At 38.7% G+C, this 27,973-nt stretch overlaps 2 protein-coding genes across 4 annotated transcripts; one reads left to right on the forward strand and one right to left on the reverse strand.

Annotated features, from left to right (window-relative positions):
- The first annotated feature begins 533 nt into the window (after nt 1-533).
- LOC148846892 (Lactoylglutathione lyase / glyoxalase I family protein) lies at nt 534-9,141 on the forward strand. Of its 2 annotated transcripts, none has more exons than XM_088949158.1 (5): nt 534-799; nt 1,904-2,072; nt 6,498-6,581; nt 6,663-6,866; nt 8,841-9,141. In XM_088949158.1, the coding sequence occupies exons 1-5, from the start codon at nt 749-751 to the stop codon at nt 8,933-8,935; spliced, it is 603 nt and encodes a 200-aa protein (XP_088805284.1). In that variant the 5' UTR covers nt 534-748; the 3' UTR covers nt 8,936-9,141. The 2 variants fall into 2 exon arrangements, with proteins under 2 accessions (XP_088805284.1, XP_088805285.1); XM_088949159.1 differs by having other exon boundaries at nt 592-799; nt 6,780-6,866.
- A 1,302-nt stretch (nt 9,142-10,443) lies between these two features.
- LOC148846893 (Cyclophilin-like peptidyl-prolyl cis-trans isomerase family protein) lies at nt 10,444-27,051 on the reverse strand. 2 transcript variants are annotated; one of them, XR_016100605.1, is made up of 11 exons: nt 25,881-27,051; nt 25,080-25,258; nt 24,902-25,000; nt 24,523-24,632; nt 24,237-24,378; nt 22,854-23,094; nt 13,208-13,247; nt 11,638-11,830; nt 11,433-11,509; nt 10,813-10,956; nt 10,444-10,719 (listed from the first exon to the last, which is right to left on the reverse strand). XR_016100605.1 is itself a non-coding variant. In XM_088949156.1 (10 exons), exons 1-10 carry the CDS (start codon nt 26,098-26,100, stop codon nt 10,579-10,581), a joined length of 1,509 nt encoding a protein of 502 aa, XP_088805282.1. In that variant the 5' UTR covers nt 26,101-27,051; the 3' UTR covers nt 10,444-10,578. The 2 variants fall into 2 exon arrangements, 1 of the variants encoding a protein (XP_088805282.1); XM_088949156.1 differs by lacking the exon at nt 11,433-11,509.
- Between the last annotated feature and the right edge of the window lie 922 nt (nt 27,052-27,973).

The raw sequence follows: 27,973 nt of genomic DNA on the forward strand, positions 1-27,973 counted from the left end.
ACCGATCAGCTTGGTTTTTCCAGTCTGACCATCCAGTCCGGTCTAGTTTTAAAAACAGTGGTCAGTATAGGCCCATCTACCCCTGAACCAGATTAAACCCCGATATAATACGTATTAATGATTCACAAGGGTCAGAATTTTGAACCTTAGCCTAAATGAATACCAATAATTGTTTCCCAATCCTCTCCTACTCCATTACGAAGGAGAAAGGACCAACCACGGAGAAGAGGGAGGAGCCTGGCCCAATCAATTTCCCTTCCCTCTTAGTGACGTGGCGACAAGCGATTGTCCCAGGACCATAACTTCGGCCAATCGAGCAGGAGAGGATTCCGATTTCCTCCAATGAATAGTTGAATACAACAGGAGAGGGATTCAGAGTCCTTGAAATGCTTCATTAGTTACTTCTCTGATGGGACCGTCTAGGATTTTTTTGAGCTTCTAGATTCCAAACTCGTTTGCCACGTGGAAAAGAAATTAATAAGTAGTCTAAGTCAACTGACAACCCGTTATAATGATGACAAAGGCGTGGACATCTGGTGGGCTGCCATCCTGCCACAATAAATGCCACGTTTAATAATAATTCCAATTACCGCGGGTGGTGTAGCACTAGGGGCTCTTCGCTACACGAGTGATGTAGCCAACAAGTCCCTGAATGAGCGAACGAGAGCTTAGGAAACAAGTGGTGGCTGCCGTTTCTCTGCATTTGATCTGAGGGAACACGAGGCAAAACGTTGGCTCCTTCTCTTCCATGGCGTCTCTTCCGAGCTCATCTGCAATCCTCTCTCACACTTTGAATACGGTAAGAATCTGCTCTTCTGTTATCAGAGGTCTGATAGTTGTTTAATAGAGTTTAAAATTTTCTCAACTTTGATGGAAAAAGGAAGATGTAGAGAGGAAAGCTTCATGTGAAGGTTTCGAGTACGCTTAGGAGTGGGACAGATTACTGATGCAGTTTTTAAATAGGCATGATAAATATGCTATAATCTCAGTACCTTTGAGATGAACTCGAGCCTATAACTCGATTGGGTTAACACTGTACGGTGCAACTGCGCTTTTGCGGGACCGATCATAGATTACCTCTGTTAAAGCAAAATAGAATTATATATTTCCGAACTGAACCCGTAGCTAGGTTCTTGTACGCGATTGGTTCTTGCTCGGGGTCTTTATCAAATTGATTTTTTTTTTTATTTGGCTTAATGCAAGTATTGCAGAGTAGCCCAAATAAGCCCATCTTATTAATCTCACCTTATTACTTTGAGTGTCTTTATCTTCTGCATATCTTTTATTGGACGAAACTTTGGGTGGATTACTGGAAATTTGTTTCATTGCCAAAATTTTATTTAAATTGGTAATCAATCATGATGTTTTTGAACCTGATTGAATTGTCTGTATCATCACTTAATCTTCGAGAATTTGAAAGCACCAACTTCTTCTTGCAATTCGCTTGACATATAGACTTCTCTATAGCCTTCGTTGAGTGATTGATGGTCAGCACCACCAATGATTTCTTTTGGAGTGCGTATCGTATCACCTCAGCACCCAAAGATTGATAACTGCTCCTCTACCATGATAAACAATCTCAATAATCAATAATTTAAAGGAAGTAAGGTTCAAATCTCAGAACTAGAAGATTACCTGAATGATCACTTAGAAGTGTCGTTTTATCTACAAATTTAAAAATAAAATAAAATAAAAAGAATTTTAATTTCATCCTGGCAGCTCTGACCATGAGGACCTTTAATGGGATCTTAGTTTTGTCTCTCAGGAATAGAAATTCTGTAGCTGTTTATTTGCTGACCAAATAGATTAGCAGTTTGTTGCATTTTCCCTCAATGTCTGTATGCACTGTTGATTTTCTTTCTTCTTTTGTTTCTCATGGCTGACAACGAGCAATCTCCTCCAGGAAAGCCATGTTAATGTCCGCTTCTTTTCTACGAGCATGTATTCATTTGGGAATTGTCAAGGGATTGGGAGAAATGGTAAGAAATCTAGGCATTGTTTCCGGACAGAAGCTAAGGTGTCCATTGAAAAGGATGTGCTTGTGAAAGAGCCCACTAATGACAAGGATGATGGTTGGTATTTTTCTTCATTTCTTTCTTATGCATATGATGCATGGTGGATTAGATTTGTAAAGGCTAAAAAGTTATTGAACATGGACGATTTACCGCCTATGCATCAGAACAAACAAGTATATCCACATGGTTGCCATTATGGATACTATTTAGCAATGCTTAAATATTTTGCATGTAATCATTGAACATATCAATATATTTAATAAAACATATAGTTTAGTTGCAAATCGGGGCCTAAGTGCATTTGTTGACACAAAACTAAATTTTGAATTGAAGGGAAGAATGACAACTTGCAATTAAAATATAATTTTGTAGCAATTGAAGATGGAGATGAAGCTTCTCAATATACCTATGATCATCAACATCCAAACCTTATCCCAACTATACATGGTCAGCTACATGAACATTGTTTCACCATTCTGATCTGTTTAATGCCATATCCATTGCTAAATTTGTTGGCACTTAAATCATTTCATTATTACTTCTACCCATTGGCAATTTGGCACTTAAGTTATTGGTGCACCACCTTGACAATCATTTGGATTGTAATGTTTTTTCTTTTACTTTTAATGAAATTTTCTCTTTATTCTTCAGAAAAAAAATCCTAACTACTTTTAATAGTCTTCTATGCACGTGACCAAACCATCTTAATCTACTTTCTCTCATTTTATCACCTATGGGAGCTATTCCTAGGTTCCCTAAAATGACTAAAATTTTGATCCTATCCTTTCTAGTTTTTTTCCACTCATCCATCTCAGCATACACATTTCTGACATACTCATTTTTTTACATGTTCTTTCTTGACTGCCCAACACTTTCTTCCATACAACATAGCTGGTCTAACAACTGTTTTATAGAAGTTTCCTTTTAATCTAAGTGGTATTTGTCTATCACATAAAACTCTACATGCACTTCTCCATTTTTCCCATCCTTCTCTAATTCTATGGGCAACATCCTCCCTAAGTTATGAATTGTTGAACCAAGGTACCAAAAAAGGTCACATATATATATGTATATATAATGTTTTAGGCCTACTTATTTTTAAACCTCTTTTTCCTAAGGCATTTGTCCACGCTAAACCCAAAATACTAAACCCAAAATACTCAGGCTAGGCTTGGGTTAGGGCTAGGTTGGGGTGGGCCTATAATGGGTCCGAGATAATATGAGCAAATATAAACCTAAAAAGCTAAAACCCTAAGAAAATAAGAACTTTCCTTAATTTATTCTAGAAAAGATCCAGATGCAGGATAATACCAATACTTTTACTCTTATCAACAGATTGAAGCCTATTGTAATTGTAGGAATGGGTGAAGAATGGCCAACTAGTTGACAAAATGAAAACATTTGGGGATAAAACATTAGAGTTAGAGCTGCTAATGGATAAGCTTGAAGCTTGTTTACAAGAGGTTAACTAAGCTGCATTAAATCCTATAGGAAGAATTTGTCTTTTAGATCTTGATGAACAGGTGACATGGCAACTAAAAGTGCATGGAATCCATAAGATAAGCAAAGCCATGGATTAGAAGCTTCAACAATATTTCTTCCCTTTTGGTATCCTTTTATTGGTTAAACAATCAAGACGTTTGATATGAAAAGATTGAAAATAATGACAGGTTTGAGGTCTCCATAACAACATATTTAAATACATAACCGACTTTAAAATGAAAATTGTGAAAGAGAGATAGGGAATACCTACCATTGAACATTGATTTTTACAACTTGAGACTTTAACTTTGATATGTTAGAGCTCACTTGTAGCCAACAAATGAGGAAGATTGATCTTGGCTACTTGTAGGTCCAAGTAGCAATCAAAATCAACTCAAGGTGTGAGGGCAACAAAGAAGCGGTTGATGGGATGATGGCTGTGATGACCTGTAGAAGGTGGACTATTGTCACCGTTCAAAGAAAATGAAAGAAGATTTACAGAAGAAATGAAGAATATGGGTATAAGTCGAATAGATAACAGAGTGTTCAAGACTGAGTTTGGTGTTCGAAGTTAACAATCTTTTAGGTTTTACTTTTACATGATATTTTACAACTTAGGGTTGGATTTGAAAGTTAAAATGAACCCTTAGGTTAGAATAGAATTAATAGTAAATCAATAACAATTAAATTAAAACACCTAATAAGTAATTACCTAATATAACCGGTTCGGGCTTGGGTTTTCAAAGGGTTAGGCCCAAGCCCAACCCGGAAATACTGAAAGCTTGACTTTCTTGGCTTAGGTCCAACCTTAGGATTGAAAATCCAAGCCCAAACAGTGTAAAGTTAAAATGAACCCTTAGATTACAATAGAACTAATAGTAAATCAATAGAAAATTAAATTAAAACACCTAATAAGTAATTACCTAAAACACCTAGTTACCTAATATGAATGGTCTGGGCTTGGGTTTTCAAAGGGCTAGGCCCAAGCCCAACTCGAAAGTATTGAAAGCTCAATTTTCTTGGCCCAGGTCCAACCTAAGGATTCAAAATCCAAGCCCATCCCGTCTAAATTTTCGTGTTGGGTTGGTCCTGCCTTGGGTTGGGCCTGCCTCAGTTGCACTACTATTTGTCCATAAGTTTAATTTTGCATTTAATCCTTCATTAGTTTCATCAATTAAAATAAGTCATTAGCAAACAACATGCACCACGGGACCTCATTGTAAATATGTTTAGTTAATTCATCTATGATCAGTGCAAATAAGGGCCAAGTGCTGAACCTTGTTGAAGACCCATTACAGCTATAAAATCTGATGTCTCTCCCATAGGTGTTCTAACATTGGTTGTTGCACCCTCATACATATCCTTAGTTAGGTCTATATACTTATTTTGGACCCTTTGTTTTCCAAGACCTACCATATTAACTCTCTAGGAACTCTTATCATGTGCATTATTTAGATTGTTGAACACCATGTGTAGATCTTTCTTTTTCTCTTTGAATTTTTCTATCAATCGTTGCAAAAGAAAGATAGTTCCATGGTTGATCTCCTTGACATAAACCCAAATTTGTTCTTTGATATACTTGTTTCATGTTGTAATTTTTGCTCCATTATCTCCTAAAGTTTCATAATGTGGCTTGTTAGTTTAATCCCTTGATGGTTATTACAACTATATGTATTGCCTTTGTTCTTAAATATACGCACCAAACTACTCTTTCTCCAATCATTAGACACTTTCTTTTCTTTTATTATCTTATTAAATAGCTTATCTAGCTATAATAACCCTATTTCTGTCATACCTTTTCACACTTCTATTGGAATCGCATTGGGTCCTAAAGCCTTTCTCTTCATCTTATTTAGTGCTTCTTTTACTTTAGTAGTTCTGATTTTATGAAGGTTCAAGTTATTTTTAACACTATTAATATTACTTATCACTAATCTATTAATGTCCTCTACCTGTTGTTCATTTAATAATTTTTCAAAGTAGTTTTTCCTTCTTTGCTTGATTTTCTTCATCTTTTATCAAGACTCTTTGATCTTCCTCTTTAATGAACCTAACATGGTTTAAATGTCTGCTTTTCCTTTCTCCCATCTTTGCTAGTTTATAAATTCCTTTTTCTCCCGCTTTAGTTCCTAATTTATGATAACGCTCATCATATTCCCTAAATTTAGCTTCAGTTTCTTTCTTTTAAACTTCCTTTCTTATGGTTTTTTATTTTCCCAAATTTCTACATTTTTAGTCTTTTGCCACCCTTGGTATATCTAAGATCTTCAACAGAAAAGGATCAGCTAGGTTTCATTTCCCATGTAGTTTAATCAAGTAACGCAAAAAGAAAGTTTCATGTTGACAATTTGACATGAATTTTAGCCATCAATTCAGCTTCTGTTTAAAGTGATGGGACAAGAGGGACAGTCAAGCCTTTTCATGAGATCTTGAGATTCTATATTCTTTTTTGTCCCAATGGAATCCAGTTTACATTCATGCCTTCATTGTCAAGTGTCTAGTATGTCAGTGGATCTTGGCCTAGAGGCAAAGGATTGTAGGAATCCTATGAAGCTCATTGCAGAAAGTTTAAAGTCAAGGAAAAACTTTTGTTTGCAGAAGTTTGAGCCTAAGTTCTCTGCTGTGAGACCTTACGGTTAGGTGCATATGTGGTTTCTTAGATGTGGAAATTATCCAAATTTTGGTCCAAATATATGATAGGAGAAGGTGAGTCATTATGTTTGTTTCTTTATTACCTGGAAGATTTCATTAGGATAAGAAGCCATAACATTTCTATCTACATGCAGTTTTTCAGGCTCATCATAAGAAAATCGTGACATTGCTGGATGCATCCTAGCTTTCAGAGATCATGTCATTATATCCTTCACAGCTTACTTTTATCAGATATAAATAAATAAATAAAATAGCCTAAGCTCTTAGATAGTGAGCTACTGCAGAAGTTGCATCATGTTCCATTCTTGCACACCTAATCTTATCTGTTTTATTTGAATATTTGTGCAGGTATTGGGGTTCTTAGCATTCACCATGTAGGATTGCTGTGTGAAAATCTTGAACAGTCACTTGAATTCTATCAAAACCTTCTGGGTATGCCAATTTATTATGCCATTGTCTGAATGATAGACATTTTTCCATTAGAAGAAAATATAACTTTTATACTAAAACCAGGCCTTAAGATAAATGAAGCAAGGCCACATGATAAGCTACCCTATAGAGGTGCTTGGCTGTGGGTGGGTTCTGAAATGATTCATTTGATGGAGCTTCCGAATCCTGATCCCTTAACAGGCCGTCCTGAGCATGGGGGCCGAGATCGTCATGCTTGTATCGCAATTCGAGATGTGTCAAAGCTGAAAGCTATTTTTGATGAAGCTGGTATTTTACTGTTACTTCATTCTTCACTGTTCTTTTTTTTTTAACTTTTTATGGGTACAGTTGAATTTTATTGACAAATGTTGGGAAAATCCCCCTCATACTGTATGTGTGGTATTTGGATTTAGAGTGGATTAAATCATCCCATCCTATCAAAAGGGAAAAACCTGGTATTTGACCTCTAAAATCTTCAACCATGGATTCCCAGAAAAATGATAAAGATCTATAAGGATTTGAAGTCATACTCCGTCCAGATGCACCAAAATAAAACAAAATGAACTAATGAAGTATCCTACATATAGTTATTCCTATCCACATTTTGATTATGCGGCCCTTCACAATTTGTCCTCTGCAATCTTTTTGTGTTTCATTTTGATACTTGAAGCATCAGAGTCTTGAACTGAAAAGGAATAAATTAATCAAATTGCCCTTTGAATGAAACGATTGCTTGAGGTGTCTGAAATAATGAATTCACTGACAATCAGAGAACATTTTCCAACATGGCAGAATCAGATGCATGTCTATGGAGGTAATGTGGAAAGAGAAAAGCAATTTACAATCTTGTCTATGAAAAATGGATATAAGTTAGAGACTTTGACTTAAAATTTTTTGTAAGTGTGTGCTGGACCTTTAAAGACCACGGTGTCAAAATTAAGTTTCTTTACAAATGGAAGGATGCAAGAAACTAAGCAGCAGTAACCTAATGACCTGGAATGTGATAAGCAGTTTAGGTGTTATTGTCTTAACATGTGCTGTATATTCATATAATATTTACAATTATGTATTTTTCTGATGAACATATATGGATGTATTAAAGTTTTGAATTGTATGTTTGGTACATAACAATTAGATTAGAAGGAAAATTTTATAAAGTGGCTAAAATGCCAGTATGTTTTATAGAGTGAAGTGTTGGGAAATCAAAAAGTAATACACCCATAAAATGAGTCTAGTAGAGACAAAAATGTTTAGATGGATATGTGACAAGACAAAAAATTGATAAATTTAGAGGTCAATGCACAAGGAATCTAGTAGTAGCCCCAGTAGATGACAAATAATTAAGATGGTTTTAACTTGTGCATGAAAAGATAACCTACCACACCAGCAAGGAGTATTCTGATGCAAGCTGAGGGTCTTAAAGATTTAAGGCAAAGCCAAATGTCATAGGTTGAGTAGTGAAAAAGACTCCTAATCTAACAACACGAATGATCCTTGAGGCCATGCTTTGTAGAGCTCAATTGACAACATTAATTTAGGGGGTGTTCTGTAGTGTGGATGAGAAATTGGTGGGTGTGGACTGGTCCACACCACACCTTGTGGTAGGGATCAACCCATACAACACCACAGTCCACACCACGGCGGCGTTTTGTAGGTGTAGTGCACACTTTTTGATTCCATGTATCTCATATACATTTTATGGGAGATCTACACAGTCAATCATAAATGTCTAACTTTTGCATTTTATACGGTAAATAAATTGAAAAAAAAGGCATCAATAAATTAATATGTAGGCAACAATTGCATTTTTTAAATAATTAAAAAATATTATTTTATTGTTAAAAATATTTAAAAATAATATTTAAATAATGAAAAAGAGTAGAGAAGGAGAACTGTCGGACTTGTGTTAGAATTAACATTAAAAATTATTATTTTATTAATAAAAAATTAAAAATTAAAAAATTATTAAAAGATTAAATAAAATGAGAGTAATTGGACCAATGTAACACATGTACATTACACTGAAACCCATTGTGTGGACTATCCATGAAAAAATACCGTGAACGATAAATTGGGGTATGTCCGTCCCTGTCCATGCTATTTTGTGGACGGGGACTGTCCACATATAGTAGAACACCATATCTTACCGTGGACAGGACCAAAAAGGTCCCATCCATGATACTTACGCACTACTGAATGCCACCTTAGTTTGGATGCATTTATATGTAGCATAGATGCCTTATGCTGCTGTTTATTTTGTAGGAGTACCTTACACTCTCAGCCGGTCTGGGAGGCCTGCAATCTTTGCACGAGATCCAGATGGAAATGCACTGGAATTCACACAAGTTGATAGCTAATTATTTCTTTAACAAGTCAAGCATAACCATGTAATGATGTAATATAACTTGTCTTTTTCTTTTTTTCTTTTGTTTTTCAATTTTATTTCGGTCTGATATGTAAGTGGCCTGAATATGCAAAAGCATATTATTCATGTAATGGCAAACGGGTTTCTATATGGAAACAGAGGTATAAGAAAGCCAAGGATTACCAAGGTTTATAGTCATGTTAAATTTCTTAGTTTGGACGGCAGTGTGGAGGCTAGTTCTGTAGCTGTAAGTCCTGTGACTAAAGCATTTGTTGTGCTATGAACCTCATCTGTTTCACACTTTCATCTGCTACTTGTATGGATTTCCTTCACGGCTTCTAACAAATAGTCGAAAATCATCAGAAAAATGTACTACGGCTGGAGGGCCCGGAGCGCCCTGGTAACCATGCCATGTAATTTTTAAACAAACAAGAAAATTGTTTCAGTGAGAGGTTACAGCCAAAAGCCCCAGTCTCTAATAGGTATCATATTTCATATGATATGAAATGAACTGTGAGGCTCTTGTATTAACAGGTTGATATCATTAGACATCTCTGCTCTCTTCAGAGGTTTCCTCCAAGGGTAGAAGGATTCGCAGAAGCTTTTTTGGGTCTCCTCCAATTGCAGGTTTTCTAAAACCCAATGTGGACGGAGGTTTTTTTTCCCAGGATAAAGCATCGTTTGGTTTTCTGGCAAGAGATTTTGAAGGTGTTTCTTGGTGGGCTGTATGTGGAGCTTTCGTAGCCTCATTCGCCATTAATGGCAGAAGCCTTGAAAATAGAGAGACAATTGAGTGCTTCAGGTTTCATAATTGAGTTTGATTGCCTATAGTTGGTTTCTATTCCCTCTGGCTCTTCTGCAAGCTGTCATCAGGACTTCATCAGGCTGTCATCTGGCCCTTCTTCAGGTCTCATCTTTTATGAACTGTCGTGGTCTGGAGATTCAGCTCAGTTGGGTGCCTCGGGAAGCTAACAGTGCTGCTTACAGTCTAGCTCAGTTTGGTTTTTCTTGTTTTATGGAAGACCGTTTTCCTATCTAGTTTTATTTTGTACTGCTTGCGGAGTAGCTTGATGGATGTTTTCTTTGCTGTTGTTTGTGCTTGTCCTTCAATGGAGGTAGAAGGGTTACTTGTTTTGGAACAGTAAGTAAAGTTTCCCCACTTTATACGAGTGATTTGAGGTAAAACCGTAAAAGTATAGTGGTGCAAAGCTTGCAATGTGCACCGTCAGTGAGTGCAAATGAAACAAAGTACATATTTTGTATCAGGTAAAGCGCAAATCATAGTTAGAAACCAACGGATGCAAAATTTGTATCCGGTTCAGATTTGTACTGCAAACAAGCAGAACCTAAACAATTTACCTTCATGAACCGTTGAACCAGTACGAAAATATACACATACCTTGTGAATCAACTTTTTTTTTTTCTTTCAGTTTTGTTTTTGGTGGGTGATTAGTGATTAGTGAACATAGGAAAGCCATCCAAATCAACTGGTCAGCAATCTATAATTAAAATATTCTCCGATTAGATTAATATGTACACCATGGTAGGTGTTGGAAGGATTTACAGTCGGCAACTCTGCATCCGAATTTGATTGTTTTTACACATAAAACATCTTCAATATTGTTAAGGCTGAAATCAGGTAAGCGATTTGCCAGCCCATTCACGTTCTCTGCGCTTTAGCTTGGCTTGCATCTTGTTGAACTTCTCTTTCCCCTTCTCGAGAAGAGGGTCATGCACCACATACTCATTTGGATCATCCTTCCGGTCCATGCTATCCTGTGTAAGTGTAACTTGCAGATTTTGTTAGAGCATGTTAAAAAGAATAACTCAAAAATTGGCTTTGAGAGGGACTAACAAATGAAGCTTTACCTTTTCAAAAGGATTGCGTGGAAAACTCAACTGATGTGCCTTCCACCCAGATACATCCTCGTCATTACCTTCCCCAGATTTGCTACCTAGTAAGCTGGATTTTGCAGATAAAGACTTCTTAAACTTCTCGAGCTTTGCAAGCACCTGAAAGTAACCAGACCAAAAAACTGCATTAGAGGAGCAGGTACATAAGGATAAGAGTATACAAAGATACAGAAAGGAAAGAAACTAGAAAAAATTCTGTTATTGATAAAAAAAAAGGAAACTTGAAAAAAGATACAGAAACCAATAGATCACTAGTCACATTTCAATTATACATGCAACTCCCCATTTACGTTAATGGAGAAAGAAGGAAGTTCATAGAACATGAGCATCATATGGAAAAAAAACAGAAGTGAAACACTACTGTAAAGGGTACTTTGTCTTTTAATAACAAGAAATTGTATTTTATTTTCGTTGTTTACCAAACCTCCCCCCCACCAAAAAAAAAATAATAATAAAAAAAAAAGTTGAGCAGTCTAAGGTGTAAAGCTCCCAGTACTTAATATCATGTCCACAACAAGGTTTGTAGTAGGACTCATGAATGTGAATTAGTGGGAAAAAGCAAATGAATCACATACTGCGGTAAATTTATGTCAGGCTGACAATGTAACTGCTCTTTCCAAGAGAGATGCCGTATTTGAACCAAGATAGACAACTTCAGCAAATCTAACTAGTGTTAGTAGTTAAAAATTCTTACTTGCCCAATAGGCAGGCAACATAAAAAAGAAATAGAAAAACGAAATCAAATGTAATTTTGTATTCTTATTATTTATTGTAACTTACTTCTTCTGAACGGCCCTGGAGTCTTCGTTTCTTCTGTTTTTGCAATTGTCTTACTCGCTCAGCATGGCCCAAAAGCTGCAAGTCTGCATCTGCTTCAACCATACGTTCAGCCCTTGCTTCTGATCCTATTCCCTTTTTCTTTAACAACAGCTTTTCCTTCTTGGGATGGTCATCAAGTTCTTCGCTGCTGGCCCTGGTGAGTATGCAATATTATTTCTACATGAGAGTTTGCAAACCCTTCAATGTAGTGAAGGGATTCTGGAAGTACTTTCACAAACTAGACATCTGTTATGTTCCATGGAAGAACACATGGTAATGCATTTACACCATTAGGGGAACTCTGCTTCTGACAACAATGATAACTATGACGGGTTGATGTAGCATTACATAACTTTATGTACAAGGGTGTTTTTATACTTTTCCCTTCACTATTAAATATAACAGTACATAGGTCAATTGGCCCAACTACTCGTCCCCTCTAAAGTTCTTTCATTTTTCTTCCTCTCTAAAAGTTGACCTATCCACTCCTAGTTGGTATCAGAGAAATTTGAAATTACAGTGTTTTTTCTCTTAATTGGATGCAGTGGCAATTTCATAATTATGCTGAACAGGAACTCAAGCCACCCTATTTCCTAGTTAATAATTTGTTATCTTTCTGTTTGAGGCATGATGGAAGAAGAAATTGGATGTGATGTTATTGGAGCTTGTGTTTGTGTTCTTTCCCTAACACCTTAACTCTCTTTTTCTACTATTCTCTTTTTTTTACTATTTTGATATTTCAACTTCTCTAGTTTTCTTCTTATACAGGTTTAATCTACGTATTGATTGGAAATGTAATTCTATCTAATTCAAGGCATCAAATTCATTGATTTTACAAATCTTTAAGTAATTTATTCCACCTTTTGTTCAATTTTAATTAGTTTTTATAAAACCCAGACTAGAAACTTCTCTCTAGAAATCATTTAACTTAGAAACCCTAAGATCCCCATTAAAACTTCTCTCCCTCTATATCTCATCTATTCACATACTCTTCCATCCTGTTTTGTTTTCATCATACTTTTCAAGATGTCAAAGAATCTTTCCTTTCTCAGTCTTGAAAATTCTGTTTATGCAGGAGTCCTGTTTGTAGGATCTACAACATCTTGAACAGCATCCAAAAAGTCTACAAGTGGTATTAGGCTTGGCATCTTTTGACAAGACTACAAACAAAGGAGCCTAATATATTGAAAATTAAAGACGTTCAAGTCCTCATCTTTCAATCGTTCATTATCAAATGTCTTCTAGATTTATAGATCAAGTTTTGCCTCCTGTTGCACTTTTATCTCCAAATTTCATATAAAAATATTTATATTTGAATCCTCATTCTGGGATGATAATGACAACAAAGCTAAAGAGGAAGCCTATCAGCAATCCTTGTACATTGGAAACAATGTACGACTTTGCCCATCCTTCCCAATTGGTATCTTGTCAAGAAGGCAAAATGAAAAAGATGATGACAAAGAAGTAACTGGTAAGACTCTTTCCACTATGAGAAGGCCAAATAGGTAAGACATTGAATCAAAATCCATACCTTGGAGGAGATACTCCATGTTCATCTTGGCTTGATCTCTCTGCACATTAAAAACAAAAACAGCAACAACTTACATCAATATTTTGTCAATGATAAAGACAGTGAAGAATAAATACAGAAATGCCATAGTGAATACTGAATGCTCAACTTGACTCAGAAAATCCTTTTTCCCAACTATATACAGTTGCCACACAGATTCTGTCAAATTGTAAGCTGAATCATTTCTTACAGCTGCAATAAATGTCCTTGGTTTCCCTTAGCTCTTTTAGAACCCTCAACTTGCATCTAATCACTTCTTGGTGGTGCAGTAGGTCTCCTATGCACATGCTCAAAATAGGGGTGATCATGGGTCTGGCTGGGCTTAACACCTCTATTAAGGGCCTTAGACTGAGTCCATGCTGGGCCTAAAAGGCTGAGAAAGGTATTATTTATCAAGTTGCATCCCAACTTCACTTTTATAATTCAGCTCTTGTTGCACCTCCATAAGATTTTCCCCCCTTTCCTTTTTGGATAGAAAAAACTGGGTTAGAACAATGACCGATGCAAAGATGACTGAACGATGACCATGACTGATGTCAATGAGTGACCAGTGGAAATGGAGATATAATGGGAATGTAGAAGGAAGGATGGTGGTTAGAAGAACAGGTGGGTTTGAAACAGGAGAGAAGCATCAGAGGTTTGTAAGAACATTAGTAGGGAAAAATTAGTAGAGCAACAGCAATGGGACCCATGTAGAGGTGGCCAGTGCCTCAGTGTGGATGAAGGAATTGCAGAAGTGATGATAGGAATATAAAAGGCATGTACATCACCACAAGGGGGTTTGGAGAAAGAAAGAGAGAATTTTTTAAAAACATGCTTAGTCAGTGCAGTTAACACCACAAGAAAGCTAGAGCCTAGAGGGGAGATTAGAAACTGGACCATGTGAAGATGGAGGGTGAAGGGTGCCTTGAAGCTATGAAGGTGGCCGGAATTGAGGATGCTCTTCATTTTTGCCAATGAGGAAGAAGCTAAAAGGGTATGGTCCACTGGAGGCAGGAATATAGAAGGAGAGTTACCACACTTGGTCCATTGAGAAATGGGGAGATTGTGTTGGAATGCAGGGGTGAAGAAGGCATATTGGATAAGAATTTTCAGATTACCACTCCACCTCTGGAGTACCAAGGTGGTGGAGAATATTGAGGACATTTGTGGAGGCTACCTGGGAATCAACAACTTGGAGGTGGCCAGAGAAACAACAGAGTGGATCAGTATTAGAGTTAGATGGCATGGATATACCCTAGCTTCTGTAATGGTGTTGGATGGAGATTTGATGATAGAAGTGACGATTTGACTGGAGATGCTCCTGGAATGAAGAGCAAAACTAGATGAATATAATGAATTAGTGTGGGTAGAGAAAGAATGGAACTGAAAGTTGTTAGCGGGTATGGACATTTCTTTGGAAGTGTGAAGAAGATTTAAAGGGAAGGAAGTGTGCAAGGAGGAGGAGATGGGACAGCTACAGCGGAGATAGTGGAGGAGGACAGTGAAGGGGTCCAACCTTTTGAGGTCAAGGGTGGTGTGGCAAGGATCGAGTACAATGGATCTGTTGAAGCCACGGCTATTGATTTGACCTGCCACACTGAGACACTTGTATGGAGGGAGGGAATTCAAATGGAGAATAGATTTCAAATTTTAAATGAAGACCACTTGGTCAAGAGGTTTTCCATACAATGCATTAAGATACTCAGTAAATAGGGGGTAGGGAGTAGGACCAAAAATGATTAAACGCTAATGAGGGAGTCTAATCAAAGAACAGATTTGGTTAAACATGATTGTGCGATGGAAAAGGGGTGGGCAGGAGAAAACAGGGGTGTGGCATTACAAGGGGAATATCTCCCACGCACTGAAGAGGTGGGCCACAAGGAGGCAACACAATGAGTTGTTGATGGGAGGTGATGATACTGCAAGGGAAAGCATCCATGGTACCCAACTACAAGAAGCGAACATGGTGATCAGTGAATAGGCAACGGGGTTTAGTGAGTGGAAAGAAGCAAAAATGGCAATAGTTATTCAAGGAGATGTTATGGAAGATGTGAAAGTAGTGTTGAAATGTTGGAGGTAGTCCTCTTGCCAATGGTTTCAGCGGATTGGCCTATGGTGGGGGAGGCATCAAATAGATACAGGAAGGAAGACTAAAGAACAGAAGTGTGGAGACTGAACTCACGAAAGGCAAACCCAATGCTGAACCATTTAGGTGCATTTTTAGGGGTGTCACTTTGAGGAATGAGTTAAGAAATAATAACTTTCTTAATGGAGGTGGAGAGAAGGTGATAGGTTACTGCCTATCACAGGGTTTCTTTGAGGGAAATCTCCTCCTCAAGAAAGAAAGAAAGGGAGAAGGAGCTCAAGTCTCGCTTCAAATTATTACAATCTCATCTAACACTTTATATACTCATTCGGTTAGGATATAGTTGTAGCTGCCTCAATTGATCCCACCAATCAGAGATGCCTCAGTTGATGTTGGTATCTCACATTGTCTCCTTCTATATGTTTGTTTGATAGATGGTAAGTCACATGTAAGAGGCTGATAGACCACTAGCTGCTGGACTGAGTGTCGCCTGTGCTCCTATTAGAAGAACTTTGGAGGAAAAGGCAGAAAGGGCAAGAAAACTCAAAAAAAGAGTTATTCAGGTTTGCATGGGGGTTAAATGACAATGCAGGGAGTGGCTAAGGATGGAAAAGAGGGAAAGGAGGGGGGGGGGGGAGTTGTCCCCTGAACAAGGTGGAATTGTTTCTTAGACACAAGTTGAGGGTCAGACATGAAGATAGTCTCATGGAATATCTAGGGCCTGAGTTTAGGTCGCAAAAGTGGTGGCAGGTTCTTATGTGAAAACATGAAAAGCAAATGTTCTTTGTTTACAAGAAACTAAGGTGGAACTTGTGAAAGATCAAACTTTCAGAAGCATCCGGGGAGATAATAACTATGATTGGGTATCTTTGCTGGTTGTGGGTACATCAAGGGGTATGTTAGTTATATGGGATATAGAGGTGGGGGGGGGGGGGTGAAAGGCACATTAGTGGGAGTGGGGCAATTCTCTATATCATTGTGGTGCTATGTGTTGGAGGACGGATGGGAATTCTCTCTCACTTCAATTTATGGCCCAAATGATGATAGACCGAGGGAAAGTTTATGGACAAATCCTCCAAGGAAATACCTGGTTTTGTGTGGGTAAGGGTCTATGGTTTGCTGTTACACCTTGGGAGCACGAATCTTGCCAGAGGCATAGGGTACCTCTGCGAAGACTTTTTGGAAACCGATAACTCTAAAGCTAGTAAAGGTAGTGCAGAGTTTTTTCGGGTAAAAGCGCACTGGTCAAGGGTACCTCCCCCGACAATTAATGTAGTAGTGGGTAATTCACTGTATGTGGTTACAATCTGGCCAGAGATAAAGCCGGAAAAGATGCCAGTGCAGGCGGATTTTGCTGAAGCAGTGCAAGTTGAGCAGAATCTGATTCAGCAAGCTCCGGCAGGCTTCTCCATTGCCGACGACACCAAAGGGAGGTTGGAAAACTCCAATGGCTTAGAGCAGCAAGCGGAGGAGTGTTCAACCACTTTGGAAGTTTCTAGGGCTCATAGCAGTGCTAGAGCTGGAGAAGAAGATGGTTGGCAGATAGTCAGGGGAAGGAGAAGTAAGAAACATCAGAACCAATGGACTTTGGATCGAACAGTCAAGAAGGAAAGGCAGGTCGGACTGACTCGAGAATGGGGTTTAAATCTTTTCAAATTTTACAAAACCTGGAAGTAGCGGATGAAAAGTCCTTTTTAGACCACTTAGCAGGCGCAGTTTTGCATTGGTTCAAGTCGAAGGGGAGGGATTTGGAACTGGCTATTTTGGGCAAACCGAGTCAGACTAATCATCCTAGTGGGCCTGGTCTAGTTCGTTTTAAAAGCCCTCCCAGAATGGTGTTTAAGGGAAAGCCTTCGGCGCAAGGATCAAGAAAGGGGAAAGAGGTGGCGGTGTCTGCTTCTTCAGAAGAGTCAGACACAGAAGAACCTTTCTCGCAGGATGACGGTAGTTCTATCTCAACCTTCATAGAAATCTGGTCCAGAAGTAAAACCTCGAGCTAGGAGGCACAGATGGAACCAAGCTCTCCGATTCCTCAACCAGTCCCTTCGTCTCCTGTGGCTCAGGACTGTAGAGGCCTAGAAGGGACAGAGGCCTTTAGTGGGGGGGGGGGGGGGGGGAGAGTGGACAAGGAGGTGATCCTCTTAGCCTAGATACAGAAAGGGAGAGTTCTATGGACGGTGTTTTGTTGTAAAGGAATACGGAAGACTCAGTTATGGCAGGGGCTTTGACTGCGTTAGAAGGTTCACCACATGTCTTCTAGGAAACATTAGCAATGATTTTAACGGGAAACAAAGAAGCTGTTGGTTCCCATGCAGTGTCTCAGCATCAGATGGTTAACCTAAGGTACGCCAAGGAGGAAGAGGTATTGGTGTGGGTTCTGTCTAAGCTGTTGTCGTTTGGCGAGTTTCTGGGTATCTCTATAGGAGGCTTGGAAGACGAAACAAAAGCTTTGTTGGTTGCAATTGAGAATAGATACTTAATGGAGAGGGGCAAGAAGAACCGGAGGCAACCTAAAGAGCTGTATCGTCTGGCCTGGGGCCTTAATGATGGAGGGGTGGGGAGCTGAAATAGCAGATCCGTAAGAAGATAATTTATGGAGAACTTGAAATTGATTTCGTGGAATGTGAGAGGACTTGGCTCTGGTAGAAGGAGACTGGTGATTGGGAATTTTTTTAAGGAAAAGAAACTGATATCCTTTTGTTGCAGGAAACAAAACACCAAAATTTCAGCTCCAGAATAGTGAGAAGGGTATGGGGTTTTGGCCCATGTGATTGGCTGTCACTACCGTCAGTTAACACTGCTGGCGGTGTAGCTGTAATTTGGAACACAAGCAGCTTTAAGCAGTCAGACAAAGAGGCTGGCAGATTTTCTGTTTCAGTTAGACTGCACAGGATCCCATCTGATGTTTCTTTGGTTGTGACAGGAGTTTATTGCCCCGTTGAGTCCAGCCTAAAAGAAACTTTCTGGGCGGAGCTAGAGGGTGTGAGAAGGAAGTGGAGTGGACCCTGGACAATCGGTGGGGATTTCAATGCCATCCTAAGGGTGGAAGACAAAAAGGACAGCACTAGATCAGATAGAGGTATGCAGTTATTTTCAGATTTAATGCAGAAATGGGAGTTGATTGATCTGCCTCTGGCCGGGGCGTCATATACTTGGACTAACAACCAAGAGCAGCCTTCTCTGGTCAGATTGGATAGGTTTGTAATTTCCAATGAATGGGAGGAACTCTTTCCCAATTCGATTCAAGAAGCACTTCTGAGACCAGTTTCAGACCATGTGCCCTTGCAGCTAAACATAAATGGAATTAGAAGACAGGGTCAACCTTTTAGGCTGGGGCACTGTTGGCTGGGAGAGGGACAGTTTGATTCCTTTGTCAAGAGGTGGTGGGCTGAAGCTTCTTTTGAAGGCACTGCAAGTCATGTCTTAAGCAAGAAGCTCCAATGGCTTAAAAGCAAAATAAAGGAGTGGCAAAAGGATAGCCAGAAAGCTGATGAAATAAAAAAAGCTGAATGTCTGAAGATCATTAAGGAACTGGACCTTCTGGAAGAAGCAGGTACCTTGGGGGAAGACCAAAGGCCAAAAAGGTTGCTTGTTAAAAAGAATTTTGATGTGTTGGCTTTTCAGGAGGAGGTCAAGTGGAGGCAAAGATCAAGAATCAAGTGGTTAAAGGCAGGCGACAGTAATACTGCCTTCTTCCACAAAATGGCCAATGCAAGACGGAGAGTTAACTCAATTTCGAGGCTGGTCATAGTCTCGTAGATGGTTGTGAGGTGGAAGAGAAAGGAGAAATTGAGAAGGTTACTGTCAGTTTCTATGAGAACTTATACAAAGAACAGTGCAGATTTAGGCCAAAGCCAGAGGGGCTGAGTTTCAAAAGCCTTTCTGGGCAAGAGGCAGAAGAGCTGGAAAAGCCTTTCTCAGGGGTTGAAATCAAGAAAGCTGTAGATGAGCTGCAAGGGGAGAAGGCTCCTGGACCCGATGGTTTTACCATCTGTTTCTTTAAAAAATATTGCCAGCTAGTCAAACAAGATTTTCTAAAAAGTCTTTAAGGAATTCCATACTTCGGTGGCTTTTGAGAGGAGTGGGGAGACAGGTCTGGTTTGTAAAGTGGGCCTAGAGAAGGCTTATGATCATGTAAACTGGGCTTATCTAGATTACATGTTGGACAGAATGCAGTTTGGGCAGAAATGGAGAAACTGGATGAAAGTTTGTATCACAACCTCTAGTTTCTCAGTTTTGATCAATGGGGCAGCTAGAGGCAAGTTCAGAAGTTCGAGGGGTTTAAGACAAGGTGACCCTCTGCCACCTTTGCTGTTCTTGAGAGTAATGAAGGGCTTAAGCAAAATGACTGAGAGAGTGGCAGAGTCAGGCCTGCTGGGAGGTTTTGAGATCAGTCCTGGAGGTACAAGAGTCTCATTGCTGCAGTATGCTGATGACTATTTTTTTGTGAGGCTTCTCCGGAGCAGGTCCTTAATCTCCGCTTCCTTTTGAGCTGGTTTGAGGTGGTGTCAGGTCTGAAAGTTAACTTCTCTAAAAGTGAAATGCTACCAGTTGGGACCATCTCGGATCTTGAAGAGTTGGCAGAAGTATTGGGGTGTAAAACAGGTAAATTCCCCTCCTCTTACCTTGGTCTTCCCTTAGGGGCAAAGAGTAACTCAAGCAGCATTTGGAATCCCGTTTTAGAAAGAGTTGATAGAAAACTTGCCTCGTGGGAAGCTAGATATCTCTCCAAAGGGGGTAAATTGGTTTTGGTTAAGAGTGTTCTGGCCAGCTTGCCAACCTACTTTTTGTCTCTCTTCTTGATACCCACGGGGGTGGCTGTGAAGATTGAGAAAAAGATGAGGGACTTTCTGTGGCAAAGGTGGAAAGAATCCTCGAAGTACCACTTGGTAAAATGAGAAGAAATATGCAAGCCCATTTCCCATGGTGGGCTTGGGATTAGGAAGGTGAAACTCTTCAACCTTGCTCTCTTGGGAAGCTGGTTTTGGAGATTCTCCACTGAGAGTCAGGAGCTGTGGAGGATGTTAATAGCCAAAAAATATGGTTTTAGTGAAAATGGTTGGGATGTCGGAGGGTCACAACAATATTTTGGGTGTAGTGTATGGAAAGGTGATAAAGACTATACTCTTTTCATCAGAGGTATTTCTTATAAAGTAGGAGATGGTAGGCGACTGAAGTTCTGGTTGGATCCTTGGTGTGGTAACTTCTCTCTAAAAGAAAGGTTCCCTGTTTTGTATGAAGCAGGAAGACAATTTGGTGTTGGTTGCAGATTGTTTTGCACAGGTGGAAGGGGTTCTAGTTTGGTTCCCTTCTTTCAGAAGGAATTTCAACGACTGCGAATTGGATCAGGTGGCTGAACTGCTTCTGTGATTCAAGAAGAACACCCAGATCTGCAATCTGAGGATACTAGATGCAGGTTGTGGTCCAAATCTGGTTGTTTTACTGTCAAATCTTTCCATCTGGGCTTGCTGGGGAGTAACAGCCAGCCCTTCCCATCTAGATCCATATCGGAGACTGCAGCTCCTTTGAAAGTCTTTTTTTTTTTTCTGTGGGTAGCTGCAAAAGGAAAATGTCTCACCAAAGGAATGTTGAGTAGGAAGGGTTTCAACTTACAGATTTAAACTGTCCCTTGTGCAATTTGGCTCCAGAAACAGCAAATTACCTTTTTTTTACACTGTGGTTTCACAGCAGAGGTGTGGCAGCACTTAGAGCTATAAATCTGAGTTGGTGCTGGTCGGAATCAGTCTTTGGTTTGCTACAAGGGTGGAGAGTTCTTCGTATGTCCAAGGAAGGAAAGCTAGTATAGTCTGCCGTTCCAGCTGCTGTTTTATGGGCAATCTGGATAGAAAGGAACAATATGATTTTTGAACAAAAAAACAGGACTGAGGCTGGGGTGATTAACTTTGTAGTGGAAGAGTTGAGAAGCTGGTTGTCTAGCTCTGATTTGTTTAAAGATGTTTTTTGTTCTGGGGCTCTTTTGAGGGTGAACTTTTTTGGGGGGCTGTAAGGTTGTTTGTATAGCCTCTTGTACAGTCTTTTTACAGCTCATACTGAATAGAACACTTTACCTTTTCAAAAAAAAAAAAAAAAAGAACAAATGGGAACTGGCGGATTTGCCTCTAACAGGCGATAAATACACTTGGACAAATAATCAGGAAGAGGCAACATTGGTGAAACTGGACCTCTTTGTGATTTCTACAGGGTGGAAGAAATTTTTCCAAACATCTCTCTTGAGGCTTTGCCAAGACTTCTATTAGATCATGCACCAGTATGTGGACTGCAAAGGAATTCAATCAAAACCATTGCCATTCAGGTTTGAAAATCTGTCTGCAAGAAGAAGGTTTTGTTGAACAGGTGAGAAAGTGGAAGAAACACAGGTGGAAGATTCAGCCAGTCATATTTTCAGAAAAAAAAAAAAAAAAAAAAAACTGAAAACACTATAAGAAAAAATAAAGGTGTGGAGAACTGAAGTTTTCAAGGGGCTGGAACAGGGAAAAAAAATAATAAGTGTCTGGAAACAATACAAGTAGGTAGGGCAGTGGAGGAAGGTCACAAGAGGAGAAGAGAAGATTAACTGCTAAGATGGAATTTGACAAGGTGGCTTTTCAAGAGGAGATGAAGCGGAGACAAAGAGCCAAGTGTCTTTGGCTAAAAGAAGGTGAAAATAACACCAAAATTTTCCATAGAATGGCATCTGCTAGAAGAAGGGAAAACTCCATAAAAGGGCTGGTGATAAATGGTGAGGTGGTGGAGAAGGATAAAATAATTGCAACACCTATAGGCATTGGAGCCTATTAGAAAGAATGCAACAGTAGGGTCTTTGATAATGCTGCATATCCTTTGGAAGCTGTAATAGGGAGGATATAAAGGACCATCATTGGCTGAGTCTGCTGCATAAGAGAATCCAGCATCTTAAATACCAGCATTTGTGTTCCCACTGGGAGGGTAATTGCTTTTTATGATAACTTTGATGTTTTAAATCTGGAATGGTTTTGTATCTTCCATCTTCTTTTTGTACATAATTTACACACTTGTAAGTGCTCTGTTAAGGGAGCCTTTCCCTCCTTTTTTATTGCAAAAATGATACCTTACTTGTCATAAAAAAAAGCACTACAACACCTGTTAACAAGCTAAGCTTGGTACCCTAGGCTCATCCCATTCCTGAGCACAGTAGACAAAGCCACAAAAAGCTTTCCCTTGAAACTTCTTTTAGTACCTTCTCCAAAGCAGTTGAACAAAAGTTTCATCCCTCCCAAATGGGCCCATAGAATGGTTTGTTTCCATCATATTCAAGCCTTGGAAACCTGTCCAGAAAACCCCAACCCCTCCCATGCACCCACACACAACAAACCATTGTATGGGAGAGAACAGAAACCAATAATAACAACAATGGCATGTGATACACAAATACGATGCCTTAAACATCAACAATAAATAGGGCAATTGAACAGCAAACAGAATGATGCATCAGCATCAAGTATCCATAAAACCAAGAATATAATTAGGAAATTCAAAAAAAAAAACAGAGCTCTTCAGTACCATTGGGTAATTTTTGCCTGGTTGGAAGATCTCCAAGCTCCTTGCGCTTTTTAAGAATTTGCAGACGCATGTGTTCATCAAATTTAGCCTCATCATCATCATCATCGTCGTCGTCATTGTCGTCATCACTGACATCATGAGAAGTAGAATCTGGGCCTTTTTGTGGATCTCCAATCTTTCCACTTAGAGCTTCTCTCACAGATAATTGCAAATCCCTTGCTTTCTTGACTTCTGATGGGTCCTGGATTCAAAAACCACCATCAGAATATAGTGTACCACAACACTAAAAGAAAATAAAGTTGCATTTTAATGAGTAAAGACAGCAAAAAAAAAATCTGCAAGTAATGAAGGTCAAACCATCGCAGCTGGCAATAAGTTATTAGATTATTGCCAGCCAGCTTTGATGGCTGTCCTTTACATGTATGGTGCATTACAACGAAAAAAAAAGTGGCATAGAGAGAAAGCTACTAATAACTGGTCCAAGATTGCGCATTAATGCATCTAGCTAGGACAGCAAATTCCAAATTTGATAGGTTTTCTTAACTGGTATTGAAAATATAGTGGTGCTTCAAATCTCAAATGGCAAACTCACAATCTAAGATCAAGATGTTAACCTCATTAGGAGAATTATGATGCTGACCCACTAAAAATAGTTTTACTAAGACAGTAAGACATTGTATGCAACAGAATACAACAGCTAATGGGTGGAGAAAATTGTCTCAGCTAACAGTTCTGAAATTTCATATAGTCGAGACCATATTTGCTAACTGTGCTGACTAAAACAAGAATTTCTAACCATCAAGTTGAAGCAATTGGCATTGTGTTTGGGAAGAAACAGCTAGAAAGAATGCATTGAAGACCAAGTTTTAAGATTGCATGAGTTGTGGCTCAGTAGTCAGAAGAAAGCTTCCCCAAAAGAAGATGGTTGCAGGATTTCAATAGATGCTAAAATGGTTTCAAATGTTTAACAATCTAAATTATCTAATATTCATCATTCAATGATAGATAACTGGAAGCTGGGAAAAGAGCAAAGAAAATCTAAGCCCTTAGTGAAAACAATGACCTAATCACCAATCAAAGAAAAAGGAAAAATAAAGCAGGTAATATAAACAGAGAAATGGAGACAAGCAAGCTTCACTATCTAACTGGAAGCTGGGAAAAGAGCAAAGAAAATCTAAGCCCTTAGTGAACACAATGACCTAATCACCAATCAAAGAAAAAGGAAAAATAAAGCAGGTAATATAAACAGAGAAATGGAGACAAGCAAGCTTCACTATCTAAAGATGTACAAGTGTTTTCTGAAAAGCTTGCCATCTTATATGTTTATCATTTTTTTTTCTTTGAAACTGTATATGTCTATCCATTTTTATGCTGTTTTATTACCATTTCTTTTCTTGGTATTTCTTCTTTGAGGAGACGAGGATCATTCAGCACATCATGACTACTCTTAATTTTCTCTTTTATGGTTGCCAATTCCTTCTCCTCTTCTTCTGCTTCTTCTCCAAATGAAAGCAAGTTCAGCTTTCTGCATTTTGCAAATATCATAGTTAAATACCTAAAAGTGCAACACTATTACTGATAACAGATTTGGATACCGCATGCATGTAGTTTCTCTCTGTATCATAAAATAAAAGACTAGGCTTTAATAGGAAAATAGTAGAGAACACACTTTACAGCTTTCTTCTTTTGATCTCTGCTCTCAGAGTCAGTTGTGGAGTAAGGCAAAGATTTTCCAGATGCTTGCCTGGGAACAATATCATCAAAAGGGTTCCACAAAACCTGAAACATATGATTTCAAGAATAAACTGCATGACCCTGGAGAAAATATAGTTGAGGATAAAAATCTATTTCCATTCTATAATCAGACTTGAGGTAGGCAGAAACTCATTTAAGTTGGTAAAGAAAAAGAATTCACGTTTACATGATGTCCTATGAATAATGAGAATGGAAAAAAGGGTCAAGAAGTGCTCAAAAACATCCCGCATGCATTCCTTTCTACAACTGTACACAGGAGAATAGCCACTATTGCATCCTAGAAGCCAGCCTACCTCGACAGACAGTATTCTTGGTGGGTCCAATGGCCTGTCATTCTTATCAGTCTCAATATCACCTAATCTTAGAAGATTAAAAATGGAATCACCTGTTACCTGTAAAAGTGGAAACGAGTTCAACACAACCAATTTCAGGAAACAAATGCATAGGGTAGTAGGGAAAAATCATTATTACCTTCCCAAAAATGGTATTCTTTCTATCAAGCCAGTCACAGCGATCCAATGTTATAAAAAACTGGCTTCCATTTGAATGAGGTGATCCCGCATTTGCACATGCAACTAAGCCCCTATGCTTGAATCTCAGTCGGGAATGGAACTCATCAGCAAAAACACTTCCATAAATGCTTTCACCACCTGCAAATAACAAGAGTCATGCTTCCCTTAATATTATAAACCAGTTACTCTAATGTTACTAATCAAAATTAGCTACACATTACATCTAGCTAAATTTATGCTCTCCATCATTTTGGGAGAAACAAATCAAAGCTTAGTTGAATCCCACCGAATATATCTTCAGAGAACAGATTGTTAGCTGATATAAACACGGAGTTGCAGTTGGAAATATCAGTATTTTTTGCAGTCTTAATTATATAAACTAACTACTAGCTGTGCTCGTAGTTATAAATTATAATTCCAAACAAAAAACACAGATCCTGGTTATAATCTCAAAGAACCATCAGTCATTAGAAATGTATTGCTTCGCATCAGCTAATGGAATCCCAATTCATTCCATTCAGCGAAGAGACAGAATTTTTGCTATTCTAACTAATGAACGGCCTTCTCCTTTTTCCTTTGATCCATACAATCACTAAAGAATGATTCCATTTACGAGTGCAATAATAACATGAAACAGAAAACTCTCCCAGGCAAAGGAGAATATTCGGGGTATTAAGAAAAGAGTAACATATGCTGCAACTAACTAACAAAATTTGAGATGAAAGAATGTCCATAATCGATTCAAACTAATGAGATTTACCAGTGCCACTTCCGGTGGGATCGCCGCCTTGAACAAGAAAGGACTTGATGATTCGGTGGAAAATGGTACTATCGTAGTAACCCTCGAGGCAAAGCTGGACGAAGTTCCTCACTGCCTTGGGCGCTTCTTTGGGCCAAAGCTCAATGTCTAGTGGTCCATGAGTCGTCTTCAGTATGACCTTCCCCTTCGTCGGCGGCTCCAAGACGTAGATAGAAGACATCGATGCGGATTGTTTAATGTTCCATGTTCTCTTCCTCCACCAACCGTTTGTGTTTATGTCCCAGTTAACCACGCAGATAATGCTTCTCCAGAAATAATGGCGTTAATTAATAAAAACTCGTTGCCAATGTCTCACCGAATTGCTGCTTCAGCGTTGACGTACTCTTTAAACCATGAAACGCCTTGCTTTTGGATTCCGAATGTCCGATACATGAGCTATGAAGATCCTCCAGGAGCAAGTCTTGACCCAAGCGGACCCGTTCGTCATTTTCCTGTGCTCAGATTGGGTTAGCCATGAATTTTAGAGTCCGTTTGGTTTGTAATCGGAATCAGAACGATCTATTTTCCCTCTATTTGGTCAGACTGGAATTGAAAGCAGAACAAAATTTGGCTGGAATGGATTTTCATTTTAATAGAATGGAAAGGGAATGACCATTCTCTTATAAATGGGAAAATGTCATTCCACCAAAAATAAGAATTGAATTTCACCCAATCAAATAGTTGACATTGGAATGTACCATTTGAAATCTGATTTGAGACCTTTATTCCCACAGATCAAATAGACCCTTAAATCTGTCGGATTCAAATTAAGATAGTCGATTTGGTTTGGACGGTTAGGGTTCTTTTAACCAATACTGAAGTAATGCAAATTACCTCCACCTATGCATCTCACACCGTTGATCTGGAATATTATTATCATAGAAATTAATGCACAATTTGGGAATCAAGATTAGCTGTATACCGGATCTGTGTCCAGCACGGGTGGAGCTGCAACTTGGGTCAGGTTGGGCTGGGAACTTGCGAAAATTTCCGGTGGATCGCCCCCCCACCCCCCCCCAACACAAACCTGCTTTGGACACGATGTCAAAACACAAAAAAACCGAACCAACAACTTGGAACTCATGCGGGACCATTAGGTTGTGTTTGGGGTTGTATCCTTCCTTTCCCTTGTGATATTCCACATAGATCGTGTAAAATAAATAGACCTGTTGGTAGGTGTGGTATTAGGCTAAATTTGACCCTCCTCTAATATTATTTTTATAAGACATATGAACTTATGTATTATGTGTTGTGGTATTAGGCTAAATTTGACCCTTCCCTAATACGTATTATGTGTTAAATTTAATAATGTTTTAGAGTATTATATGAAGAATAATGAGAGTTTATGTCTTTTCCTCTTGGATTCTAATGTTTTGCTGCACAAGATTTCTGGACTAGTTTCTTCCTTTTTTTTTTTGTTGGTTAAGTTTATGTATATTCCTAGGTCTCTTTCATCTACACATCTATCTTGTGGCTCAAAAGACCAAATTCTCATATAGTTTTTCTGTGTGGGACATAGGACCTGTTGCTTGTATTTTTTGGTATAGATTTTCATCTATCACAAAAATATCAAATAATTGAAAATTGTGATATTTGTTTATTTTATTTATTTATTTATTGCTTATACATAACAAAAAATAAATACAAAATTAGATGTAGCTTTGGACTTAGTTCGCCCCACCTTCAAATGCAGATAAGGTAGGGTTGGAGAGGGGTTTTGTAATTTCATATATGCCAAGGGTTTAGATTTTAAAAATCCAACCCGCTACATGTTTTGGTGGGTGAATCTAAAATTTATAAGACCCTTCCTGAACCTGCCTTATTGCCATCCCTGATTAATAATTGGTTGGGACCGGTTCTTTCTATTCTGAACTTATAAAACCTCAACCAATCATATAGTTTTTCCTTGTTTTTTTTTTTTTTTTTTTTCTTTTTGCTATCCAGACTATACACAACAAAGGTAACCCATCCCCGTACCTATAACGCTACAATCCCCAACCCTGGTCCCAAGTCTCTGCTTACAAGACTAAAAATTGATTTGTTTTCATTTGGTA

The sequence above is a fragment of the Nelumbo lutea genome, chromosome 6 (genome assembly GCF_056320005.1).
Source record: "Nelumbo lutea isolate HS-2025 chromosome 6, American lotus-T2T, whole genome shotgun sequence".
NCBI lineage: Eukaryota > Viridiplantae > Streptophyta > Magnoliopsida > Proteales > Nelumbonaceae > Nelumbo > Nelumbo lutea.

Bases quoted from the DNA above. Each gene is read 5' to 3' on its own strand.
- LOC148846893 (XM_088949156.1), bottom strand. From the start codon at position 26,100: ATGTCTTCTATCTACGTCTTGGAGCCGCCGACGAAGGGGAAGGTCATA. The intron at 13,248-22,853 runs GTACTGAAGAGC...TTTAATGTGCAG, and splicing joins CAGGCAAAAATTACCCAATG to AGAGATCAAGCCAAGATGAA. The intron at 11,831-13,207 runs GTATGGATTTTG...CATACTCACCAG, and splicing joins CATGGAGTATCTCCTCCAAG to GGCCAGCAGCGAAGAACTTG.
- LOC148846892 (XM_088949158.1), top strand. From the start codon at position 749: ATGGCGTCTCTTCCGAGCTCATCTGCAATCCTCTCTCACACTTTGAAT. The intron at 2,073-6,497 runs GTTGGTATTTTT...ATATTTGTGCAG, and splicing joins CACTAATGACAAGGATGATG to GTATTGGGGTTCTTAGCATT. The intron at 6,582-6,662 runs GTATGCCAATTT...TACTAAAACCAG, and splicing joins ATTCTATCAAAACCTTCTGG to GCCTTAAGATAAATGAAGCA.